Here is a 12812-nt window from a genome sequence, read left to right as displayed (position 1 = left end):
TGAATTAAGAGAAAACGAGTCTCGTTTCACATAGATTTTTGCAGAAACTTTATAATTATTTCTTCTCCTCCTCCTCTCCCTCTTCCTCTTCCTCTTCCTGCCCTTCCTCTTCCTCTTCCTCTTCCTCCCCTTCCTCCTCCCCCTCCTCCCCCTCTCCCTCCCCCTCCTCCTCCTCTTCCTCCTCCTCTTCCTCCTCTTCCTCTTCCTCCTCTTCCTCCTCCTCTTCCTCTTCCTCCCCTTCCTCCTCCTCCTCCTCCTCCCCCTCCTCTTCCTCCTCCTCTTCCTCCCCCTCCTCCTCCTCTTCCTCCTCTTCCTTTTCCTCTTCCTCCTCCTCCTCCTCCCCTTCCTCCTCCTCTTCCTCCTCCTCCTCCCCCTCCTCCTCCCCCTCCTCCTCCTCTTCCTCTTCCTCCTCTTCCTCCTCTTCCTCTTCCTCTTCCTCTTCCTCTTCCTCTTCCTCTTCCTCCTCCCCCTCCTCCTCCTCTTCCTCCCCTTCCTCCTCCTACTCCTCCTCTTCCTCTTCCTCTTCCTCCCCTTCCTCCTCCTCTACCTCCTCCCCCTCCTCTTCCTCCTCCTCTTCCTCCTCTTCCTCCTCCTCCTCCTCCTCTTCCTCCTCCTCTTCCTCTTCCTCCTCCTCTTCCTCCTCCTCTTCCTCCTCCTCTTCCTCCTCCTCCTCAGACCTGGACGACCCGGTGATAACGATCCATCAGAGCGTCGGCGAGTCAAAGGAGCAGTTCTACTTTGAGAGGACGGTGTTTCTCCGCTGCGTCGCCAACTCCAACCCTCCCGTTCACTACACCTGGAGGAGAGGCAGGGAGGTGCTGACGCAGGGCTCCGACTCCGGGGTGGAGATCTACGAGCCGTTCTTCACACAGGTGAACACACACACACACACACACTTCTGATTTATTAGGTGTTTATTTTTAAGGAGTGTCGGGTTGCTGAATCTGTTCCAGAGGAGGAGGAACTCTGTAACCTTTAAAACCTTAAATTAGAAACAGCTCTCGTGTGCTTACATCAGGGCGTCTGCGTATCGTGATGTCATTTCTTTGTGTGTCTGAAAACGCTTCAAATATCCCAAAAGAAATCTGTAAATCTGAGCAGAAAAGTTGTAAATGTAAGTCAATGAATCATCATATCTGATGAAAGTATTCAAATCTGGAATAAGAGATTATAAAAATGATTTCTCCACATTCCAGAACATTATTTTTTGGAGTCCAGAATACATCGTTTAATTTATTATTCTCCTAAAGGTTAGTTTTTGCTTCGCCGTAAGGTTTTTATTTTAGATCAATCTAAACCGGATTATGCAAACTGCGATCTCCCAGTCCCACAGTCAGCCTCAGGAGGTTCATTTTCACAAGGTGTTTAGAAGCTCAGTATGAGACGTTGTGAACAGAAATGTGTCAGATATTAAAGATACTTAAATGTATCGTGGAGTAAAGACTTCCTGAAAGAGAGTGAAGTCAGACTCCCTCTGGATGTGTTGTTCTGAGGTCTGTGTTCACACTGACAGGACATCGCTTTCTTCAATCAAACATGTTTTATTTTTCCCACATGTGCCTCTTCCTGTCCAACCATTAGCCCTGCCATAACATGATTGAAGAGAGATGGCCCCGCCCACTCAGGGACGGCGTTTCTCGGGGCGTAAAAAATCTAAAAGTGTTTTCACAAGCGTACGATCGAAGGAGAACCAACATTTCTTTGATCGACTTTGAGATGCATGTCGTCACATGAAATGATCTCAAAATCTTGTTTATCAGCACTTGTCTGCAGTTCTTCGTCTCACAGTCACTCGCTGGTGAAACAGGATGTGAGGGGCGAGGAGGCAGGAGGGGAGGGGGGGGCGAGGAGGCAGGAGCGGTGGGGAGGGTTGAGGAGGCAGGAGTGAAGGGGCGAGGAGGAAGGAGGGGAGGCAGGAGGGTAGGCAGGAGCTGAGGGATCAAGCAGGTGTGTCTAATTAGAGAGATTGTTTTGGTCTTAAAGTCGTAGAGTAGCCTTTAAAGCAAGTCTTGACAACAATGTTAAAGAAGATATTTCTGATTTTTTTAAAACATAAATGTCACAGACATTACCTTTCCCTGAGAACACAACGTAAAAATGGCATAAGCAGGTGTCTCTGGGTTTTGTTCACAGTGGGGGTAAAGTGAAACGTGACTTGAAAGGTGACTCGATGCAGCGTCAGCAGAAATAAAGATCAGTTCCTGCATCTTCTTTGTGAAAATGGAGCTGAATCAGAAAGCAAATACGAGTCGATCCAGTCCTGACCCGCGGCTCGGACCTCAGGGACCTCCAGAGGGAGCTCAGAGGAGGAGCTGCTCCTTCATGCTGATCCATCTGGTCCTCCTGGGAGCCGGTCTTTGGATGTTTTACAATCTGATCCGAGCAATCAGAGACCCTGCTGTAGAGGTTATCTATCTTCCAACATCTCAGTATCCTCAAAGATTGATTAGTAAGACTGGCTACATCCCGCAGGTTTCTGCACTGCGATTGACTTACTTTTTGGGGTTTGCTCCTGGAGATGACCATTTGGCCGACCTGCGGAAGAACAAGATTTCATTTCATTTTACCTTTATTTATTCTCGAGAAATCATTGAGGGCAAACAATGACGTCGAGAGTGCAATTAAAACGAAGAGACAAAAAAAGACAAAAAACAACAAAGACAAAATACATAGATTATAAGACCAGAAGAATAAGCAGTAAGCAGGCAACTACAGTTAATAACATTTACACTCATGAGTACAGTGAGCTGTGATCAGCTTTTTAAATTGACCCATGGTAACCACATTTTAATGTGTTTTGTATTGTGTTCCAGGTTTATGCAGCACAATAGGTGAAGGATGTTTTCCCAAAGTTCGTTATTACTTGTGGAACCGTTAACATTAGCCAGTCACTTGATCGAGTCTGATTCTTATTTTCAGCCCAGATTAATAAAGAAGTGATGTATGCTGGCAGATTACCCGCAAGTGATTTTTAAATAAATAGCAGCCATTGCCTTTCACGTCTAACTGTTCGTGAAGGCCAACAAACTTTATCGTACAGGATGCAATGATGAGTGGAATATTTGTCACCAGTGATAAATCTGAGGGCGGAGTGATAAACTGGATTTTAAGTGAAGGCCTGTATAGTAAATTTAGGGGAATGGTTGTGGGAATATGAGCCAGCGAACATTTTCTGTCTGCACCTGCAGAGGACTCTTAACCCGAGGGACGTTTCATATCGTTAAATAAAAAAACAAGAAATAAAGATGGACTGTCTTGGATTGTTGGAGATTTCAATCAGGTGACTTACTCATGTCATATATTAACCAGTTTGATGAGCTTAAAGACGGAGAGACCAGCAGAGACAGACAACAGGCAGTCTCACATCACATCACTAGCCTTTAGCACACGTCGTTGTAATCATACCAGAGTGGAGAATATTGGCCTGCTAACGACGGAAATTGTGACTATAGATTTGCTCCTGTAAAGTTTTTGTGGAAGGAGAAGGCTTTGGCGAGCTGATGGCGTGTGTCACAACAGCTTCAATACGGATGAGGAAAGACCAGCTACGTCTCAGGAGGTCTGTTTTTGATGTGTTTTCATTTTGGATTGAAGTTTGCAAGCTGAGAGTGCTCAAATATTGAAATTACCGTAAACACTCATCCCTTCTCCCTGTGGACCTGTCGTCTGACTCCTTAGCGCCCTCAGGAGCCTTGTGGAGGAGGAGGTCATGGAGCTTCTGACACACACCTCCACTGGATGGACGTGTTTGTTTGAACTGCAAGGTTGGAGCTTTTTAAACGCCTTAGGGGACATCAGCTCAGAGATACAGACTGGAGAGATCTCTGGACTTCCTCGTTCGACCTCCTCGCTGACACCTGCTCCTTGATCAAAGTGAGGATCTAGATCAGCTGATGGACGTTTAGCTGCACATAACGATACATATCCAATCAGAAAAGGCATTTCTTCTCTTTAGCTTCCTTTTCCATCAAAGTCATTTCCAACACCGTCAGCGTGAAGCTCATGAGATTGGAGCTATTTTTTATTTTTTGGCATTTAATCTTTTTAGTTTGCCTGGAAAACTGTTTTTGACGAACACACATAATTTTATTTTCCATCCGTGTGAGAGAATTAAAACTCTACGTGCCTCTGAGGAGTCGTCTCCTCCTGCTGAGAGTCACCGTTAAGGCTCCATCAGGAAAACGTTTTTAATCTCAGTCAGAAGCTCAGTGTGATTCCTCCTGGAGATTACATTTAAGAGTTTTATTTGTTACTGGATCCTGGTCCATTAGATGAAGCCAAAAGAAAGGTGGCCAGTTTTTTTTTTTTGACAGGTTTATAAAGGTTTATTTCCATTCTGAGTTTGTGTTTGCTTAGAAATTGTCATGAATTCCTCAGGTATTTAATGTTTTTCATATGAGGAAGACAGAGAACAAGATGGATGAATATTAATGAGTAATGAGTGAAATGTTTGTAATTCAACTTGAATCACTTTATTTGTGGCTATTTTACCAGTCCAATTACTTTCCAAACACAAGAATAAACATTCAATGGTGGAATTCAACTTTGTTGAATTCAAGTTGTCCCGTATCGTCCTTAAGCACGATTGTCCCCCCCTCCCCCGCTGGTCTGCACCGTTACCTCTTGAACATAACGTCGTAATACAACACATGCATGGCTTTACGAGATCATGAAGTGTGCTCAGTTTACAAGAAAGACAGACTACAAAATAAAAGTTAAAAAAAATAAAAGGGACGTGCGATTGAGTCTGTGTCCGCACATCGGAGAACAACTCAGAAAACATGACAGATACTTTAATGACTTTCTGTCTTATTGTGAGTCATGTTAGTCAGATACAGACCGAACACTCTGGATTTCTCCAGAATGAAGGCTGTGCACATTGTTTTCCCGTGCTTGTGCTCCTGCATGAACTGTACCGTGCCAGGGCAGAGGAAGTGTACGGAGCGCTCACACTAGTCATAGGAACTGGACTTTAGGGGTAAAGCGTGCTCGGACACAGTACAGATTGCCTAGTGTGAGAGCGCCCTCAAAACAGTTTATTTCATCGACTGCTATGGACAGAAAATCAGAAATTATAGTTAAAACAGAATGAATATATAATAACAATGTTAAAAAAAAAGATTTTTCTGAAAGTGTGTTATCAAATAAAAAAGGAGAATTATTTTTGGACCAATTAAATCACTTTCCCTCCTGTGACTGTAAACATTTATTCAAAGTCAAACTTCGTCATGAGTGAAGAACAAGAGAACCGGTTGTGTTGTGGTAGTTTCATGTTGAACATCTTTGATCCACCGTCTGCGAGTTCAACAGTTTAAACCCTCCTCTTCCTCCTTCTGTGGATTAGAAACCTCTGCAGATGGAGATTCAGCTTCTTCTTCTTTTGGCTCTTGTTTTGTTTTTACTTGGAGCAAAGAGTTGCTGTCCAATCAGGTGGCTCGTTAGCGACCATGTAACACCGCAGCACAGATAAACATTCACGCCAGATTTGAACCCTGTCGACTGTAATGCCTTCAGCACCGAGCTTGAGAACTTGTTAACCCCTCCCCCCCTTCGCTCCTCGTAGACACTAATGAGGAACTTATCTCCTCCTCCTCCTCATTCGCCAGAAAATTGGCCGCCATCTTTGCACAAACATCCCATTTAAATGTCATCTAATCTCATCTCATCTGTCCGTGAGGCGGAAGACAGCGCTGAGGCTGCCAGAGGAGATAAGAGAGATTTGTCACCGAGGTGGAGACACGAAGGAGGAGGAGAAAATGAGGAAGAAGAAGGAGCGCAAGGCGGAGTGGGGAGAGATGTGATTGATCAGCTGATTCCTCTCATGTTTAGTCTGACGGTCACAAAAACGTCTTTTCATACTTAATCTGTTCTTATGAGTCAAAAAGACAACGCCTTGTTCTCCAAACATTCACAAAGAGTTAAATGCTCCCCTACCTTCGCTGCAGAGCAAACAGCGTCTATCCGCGTCGCTGCTGTTTGTGTTCAAATTATTATTATTATTATTATGTTCTAATTATGTTTTTGTCTGCAAATCAGCCTCACTGAACAAACGGTCTACTTAACAGCCAAGCACAGTTAGAGTGAAAAAATTAACGTCTGCTGCAACTTGGCGGTAACTGCGCCGCAGTATTTATAAGAGACGTGAAGGCTCAAACTTTCCAGAGATCAAGAAAACACTTCCACCTCTGTATGCCTTAAAATGAAATGAAATTGTTGATTTGAGACATGTTTGATTTTTTTCTAAATGCTCATACTGAAAACAAATGAATCAAGACCAAGTTTACAGGCCGACAACAGATTACTATTCCACAAAATTACATAGTTTAGAGCGTATGCAATCAATTATTATGAAAACTAATAAACTTGAAAACAGTCAACTTTAAATAACTGTAACTTTGCATAAACCTGCAATATGAATTATGAATGAAATTTGCCAAAAACAAATGTTCATACTGCATATTCTGCTTGTTTTTGGTTAGACAATACTCGGCAGATAACTCTGAGATATTATCGTCGTGTTTAGTTTGTAAAGATGAAGAGGAGCTGTGAGAATGTGTTTGTGTCCCACTTAGTCTGCTGATAATCTGAGCTCGAGGGAAACGAGAAAATCTCTACAAAAAAAACTTCTCTCAAAGGTTTAAATGCCCTGGAAAGATCTTTGATTTGAATCGTCAAGTCATCTAGATATTTATCATTCTGTGAAAAACATTACTGGAAGGTGTTAAAGTGTGTCAGGCTTAAAGTAGTATGACTGTCTGTGAGGAGGAAATCTGAGATTTAATTTTAAGGTGAAAATAAGGATGTGGGTCCAGGTAGTGCAGTTTTTGACGGTGGTCCCCACTAGTATTATAAACAAGCGTGTGTGTGTGTTTCAGGGTGAGACAAAAATCTTGAAGCTGAAGAATCTCCGTCCTCAGGATTACGCTGACTACACCTGCATCTCTTCGGTCAGGAACGTCTGCGGCATCGGAGACAAGAGCGCACACTTCGGTCTGAGCAATAAGACAGGTAATACACACATACACTAAAAATTTCCCGAATTTCCCCTCTGGGGATCAATAAAGTACTATCCTATCCTAAAACCCGACCATATGGGTACCAGGGTTCAGAGTCCCCACACATTGAGAAACTTTCCTTTTATGTTGTACCTCTTATCTCTTACTCATTTTGTGCTGTACATTCTCACTGAAGCTTCAGTGTTTATCCAGCTCTGCATCAGTCTGTAAACCTTTCTGTGTTCTAACCTCTCTCCATTTTTCAAAAGCATCTCCAATATTGATTCTAGTTTGAGCACGTTTCTGCTCGTGGAGCTTATTAGAAACATGCAGAGGCTTTTTAGGTCGGGTACAATCACTTCTATCTGAACCAGTTCTCTTGCCCACTTCCATCATTGCAACTGCAAAGCGCTGCATATATTTAATGTTTTTTTCTCTGTACGAGGTTTTTAATCCGCTCCGGTACCTGAGCATGTACAGTTGGATGAATGTAAATCATAAATAAATCATCTCTCTCCCTGCGCTCAGACTGCAGCTCTCTGACCTGTACAGTAGCTCCTACCGCCCGCCCTGGGGGCTGATGGGATTTACATGATGTCAGCTTAACAGAGGTCGACTCAGCTATTTTTATCTCCCTCATTATTATTTCTGCATTTAACTGCTTTTCTGCAGCAGCGAGTCGCTCTGCAGCTTTTACAGGAAGCTTTTATTCTCTGCAGCAGGAAGGAGATCACTCTGGATTATTTACACATGACGGGATATTTAAAAACCTTTAGAAATCTCACTTATGTAGTTACTCTTGGAAAACATCCCATAATCTACCTCCACATGAACTGACCAACAAGAGAAACTTCCAGGAACTGTTAGTTTAAATCTTTACGCTGAAAGCATTTAGATAGTTCACATAGTTTTAGCTGCAATGGTGTGCTTTCATTATTAAATATAATTGCTCATATTTGCATCCAATATCTCAAAGAACACAAAATATAAAGAGAATTAAAAAAAAAGACATTTTCAACCTTTAGAGTCTGCAACAGAATCAGTCTTCAGTCCATACATTGATGTTCTCTGTTAACTGTGATTTTATTTCTTGGAGAGCCTTCGAAAACTTCATATTTCTAACATCTTTAAACTAAAAGTTTATGTCAACAACAAACCATAGTAACTGAAAAAAAGTTTAAAATGTGTTCCCTGAGTTAGAGAAAATAGAAAAATCAATCATTAGATTTAGATAAAGGCACGTAAATCCTGTTGATCCAAAGTTATTCTTAATTTAAAAACATAAGATATCCTTAACTTTCTAAAAGTAGAGTGTAAAGGTGCTTTCATAGTTTCATCTGTAATAAAAACATAGTGCATACTAAGGTTGTAAAAATATTAGATTTCTTGATATCTTTAAAGAACACGTGTTTAAAGGTCCCATATTCTGTAAAATCCACTTCAACATGTTCCTCTAACTCTAATATGTGTCCCTAGTCTGTCTACAAACCCCCCAATGATGAGAAAAGTCCATCCTCTCCGTCTTTTGCCTGCTCCATTCCAAATGTGTGCTCAAACAGGCCGTTTGGAGATTTTCCCTTCATGACATCACAAAGGGCAGTAACCCCTCCCCCAGGTGGATGACACTCCCACAGCTAGGTGTTTGTTCTGCCCTCTGAGTCTGCCTTCTCACCGTAAACAATAGGGCATGGAGCGAGAAAGCCCCAGACACCCAAGACCTTCCAGAGACAGCTACAGACACAGAAACAGCCTGAACCGCCCAAAGCCTTCCCTTATTTATTTAAGCTGTGAAGGTTTTTATTTCAGTTAAATTTAAAACTGATTTCACACACAAAATAAATAATTTGGCTGCACTTTCACTTGGTTTCAAACCTCACTCACATAATGTAATGACATCCTCTGTGAGTGAACAACATAATTAAGCTAAAAGTTAAAGCCATGGCTTTCTGCTGCAAAAAGAATAAATGTTTGAGCTTTCATGGTTTTTATTTTACATCAGGGATTACACAATACTGATCTGCCAAGGCTGCACGCGCCCAGTGTCATGTAGGCGTTTAAAAACAAAGGACGACCAAAGTGCAGATCACCAAAATATCTAATTAAAAATCCAACAAAAAATCCACAAGGAGAAAACCAAGAGTCACAAACACCGGGGAGGTGAACACGTGGGGTGTTTCTGAATATCAAAGTGCCTCCACAGTCTGACAGTAGACGGTCCCTTCTTTCCGTGCTGTATCCTGTTAGGACCTCCAGTAGGCCGATTTCTGCTCCTACTTCGTCTGATTCATTCAGGGTGGAAGTGCCGTTATTATCCCGCTTCATGTTATCGACGCTCCAGCTCAGATGTGATGTGCACGATGGCTCAGAAACATCATTTTGCATGTGAACAATTTAACACTTCACATTTGTTACCTGAACCGGCTGCATTCATTCTCTTTTGTTTTGATTTGGAGGCGCACGTGAAGTGACATTTTACGTTTAATTTCGCACATCATTGTGGGAATTAAAATGCAATTAATTTCCTGAAAGGATGCATCCGAACCATACAATCAAGATTCATGCTTAGAGAACTCAAGCGTGTAACCCGAGGATCAGAAATGACAAAAAATAAAACAGGACACACTAGAAATTTCTACCAGAGGATGAAGACAAAATAAAACAGCAAATTCATTCTAATAACGGAAATTAACCACATATAAAACGACACCCAGGAGGTGTTTTCAGAGAGTAATAAATCAGTTGATCAGTAAATATAAATATAAAAAATAAACAGTAAATATGATCGAACCTTAACTCACTCGTGTTTATGTCTCCAGTGTTTCAGTTTTTCCTCTTTCCTCTCTCAGTAAAATATTTCTGTTCCAGTTTGTTCTTCGGACATAAATAGACATCTCATGATGCCTCTGCCTCTCAGAAACTGTTTTTCAGGATTCATTCATGAAAATAAAACACAAATTATTCATCAGTTTTTCGTCCTGGTGCTGTTACCAAAGTAGTATTTTGTGTTTCATCTATTATGAATAATGTTCCTTCTTTGTGTCTGGAGTTATGTTTAGTGGATAAGTTTCACCCAACTCGAGCAGTGGAGGGGAAAAAATTAAATAGTTTTTTTTTTTTTACACCCAAATCATTCCTGCTGCAAAAAAAACAAAAAACAACAGAGACACTCGATCGCGGCCAACTTTCAGACGAGTGTTCAGCTGTGACAGATTATACACGCTGTGAACGGAGATGCCAAGAACTTAAAGAGGTGGACTTCAATAGTGGGTTTGAAGTACAAAACATTGAATTAAGTAAAATTTGTATTTATTATAATTTATTTATATATATTATTATATATTATATTTTTTAATTGACCCTTTGTCTGCTTTCTGATTGGTCTGCTGAACCACCAGAGAGCTCCCTCTCATAGCAACCATTGCCGGGCTCCTTCTGGTTAGAAAAACCTTCGTCTGGTCCATGTCTCTTCAGAGCGTTGTGGGGTAATTGTGGCCTTTAGTTCCTAAATGTGGTTAAAAGGTGCTCAGGGTGTCTGACAGAGTGATTCTTAATATCCTCATCGTAATCCAGGAGTGTTTACCCCCACATGGATCTGAAGCCTTGAGGGGCAGTCCTCCTGACGTGATCTAGATATTTTTAAGAGTGCATTTGGGAAAACGGCCAAAGTGATTTGCAAAAAGACACAAATAAAAAAACTGAAAGTGAGATAATAAGAAATGAAATAAAACTGAATTTAAACTTAACTTCCTGTTCTTCATTCATATTCTCCCTCAGCTCCTCCCTCCATTAAGCTCCTTCTGGACGACCCCCTAGTGGTGAATCATGGCGAGACAATCACTCTGGTGTGCGTAGCATCAGGCGGAGACCCTCCTCCCACCCTGCAGTGGCTGAGGCCGGGAGGGGAGGAGCTCCCGAAGAGGAGCATTGTTAAAGGTGGCACGCTCACCATCCCCGGCGTCACCATTGACGAGGGCGGGGCTTACAGCTGTATGGCGTCCAACAACGTGGGAAACCCCGCCAAGAAAACCGCCAACTTACTGGTCAGAGGTAAGAAAGTCAAACTGAACCCTGAACCAGGTCTTTAGTCTGATATTATGTTTTAACCTTGAGTTGACCTGATGACCCCACAAGCCAGGCGTGTTTTCAGGTACATGTCCCCACAACGCAGGAAAACAAGTTGTCATGATGTCCTAAAAAAACACAGAATAAAACTCGTACAAAAACAGCACAGCCCTTGCCTCATGAACAACAAACACATGAGCAGCGGAGTTCTTAACTTGTTGCTAACACTGTATTGCAGTTATCGGAGCTTGGATGGAAAGGTTCCTTTGTCTTCTTGATGCTCTAATGATGTGAAACTGAAATGCAACAGATGCTTGTTGCTCTTTATTTGATGTATTTCTGGAGTCTCTGGGGGAGTTTGTTTCCTCTGGGACTCGCTTGTTGCTTCGACTGTTGTCGACCTGTTGAAAGGTGTTTCTCTCTGCGCTCTGTTTCTTTTGTGTTTCCGTCTGTAAGACTCTCACGGCGTTCAGGTGAGTCTCCAGCTTCAGTCCCCGCAGGTACAAAGGCACGTTCACGTCTGTAGTTGTTGTTTTGAACGAACAAGCTGCTGCAGAAGAGACCAGAATAGACTCGACAACAACAAACAGAGCGTTTATCAGCGTGTGTGCAGATGTTCAGCTCTCACAGTATTTCAATGTTTTTAAACCAACCTCTCCTCCTCTCTGCTGCATCATGATGAAGACTCCTGAACACCGTCAGAACTTTGTGGATTTTCAAATAAGCGTCCTGCAGTGACTCTGAGAGGATGAGGAGAAAATCAGCAGGAAGAAACGAGAGCTAACAGACATTTAGCTTTAATATATAAACAGTATTAATTCATGTACTTTTCAACACCACGTTTTAAAACAATGCATGCTCCATTATTTAATGACTGATAGGAGCATAGGGCAGTGACACAGGCTAACAGTTTCCCTTTGCTTCCAGTCATTATGCTAAGCTAGGCTAACACACAGAGGTGAGAAAATGTTGGACTGTCCCTTTAATGCGAGTTTGTCTTGTCATTTCTTGTGTGTGTGTTTCCCCCCCTCTGTCCACTGTGTTTTATTCATACGCATGACTCACCTCTGGGTGTGTGTCAGTGTGTGTGTGTGTGAGCTGCTGACCCTGCAGCCTGTCAGCTCTACTCCCTCCTCCTTACTTATTTAACTCCCATCATGCACCTCTCTCTCTCTATCTCCCTGTCATATTAGCTCGTAGTCTCTCTACCGGGCAGCCAGTCCTCCCAGTGTGACACACAGCGCTGCTAATGGACCGTGTGTGTGTGTGTGTGTGTGTGTGTGTGTGTGTGTGTGTGTGTGTGTGTGTGTGTGTGTGTGTGTGTGTGTGTGTGTGTGTGTGTGTGTGTGTGTGTGTGTGTGTGTGTGTGTGTGTGTGTGTGTGTGTGTGTTAGAGAGGATGCATGTTATTCTAATGGACAGAGGAGGTGTATGAGCCCGGGGGGTTTGAGGAAGAGGAGGAGTAGAAGAGAGAGAAATGGAAATATTGTTGCAGCAGGAGGAGAGATAGGAGGAGGAGGTGAGGATGAGGAGGCGATGAAGGGTGAGAAGGAAGAGAGGATGACGATGGAGGTGGAGGGGAGAGGAGGAAGGCAAGAACAAAGATGGAGGAATAAAAGAGGAGGAGGAGAATGAGCGGCATGGATGATGAATTCAGGAGTGTGTGAAGGAAGAGGAGAGGGATAAAAGGAGGAGGAGGAGGACAGACAGGCAGGTTATATTAAATAACATTCTAATGAAGTTCAATCTAGATAAA

General features: G+C 42.6%; 1 protein-coding gene across 1 annotated transcript in view; it reads left to right on the top strand.

Annotated features, from left to right (window-relative positions):
* Positions 1 to 12812, top strand: part of mdga2a (MAM domain containing glycosylphosphatidylinositol anchor 2a) — a 76087-nt gene that overhangs the window by 25795 nt on the left and 37480 nt on the right. The window contains exons 4-6 of the mRNA XM_065966198.1: positions 676 to 872; positions 6876 to 7008; positions 10770 to 11042. Coding sequence (XP_065822270.1) covers positions 676 to 872; positions 6876 to 7008; positions 10770 to 11042 — 603 coding nt within the window. The remainder of the gene's footprint in view (positions 1 to 675; positions 873 to 6875; positions 7009 to 10769; positions 11043 to 12812) is intronic.

This window comes from Labrus bergylta, chromosome 18, assembly GCF_963930695.1.
Source record: "Labrus bergylta chromosome 18, fLabBer1.1, whole genome shotgun sequence".
NCBI lineage: Eukaryota > Metazoa > Chordata > Actinopteri > Labriformes > Labridae > Labrus > Labrus bergylta.
This window is presented reverse-complemented; position numbering and strand designations above follow the sequence as displayed.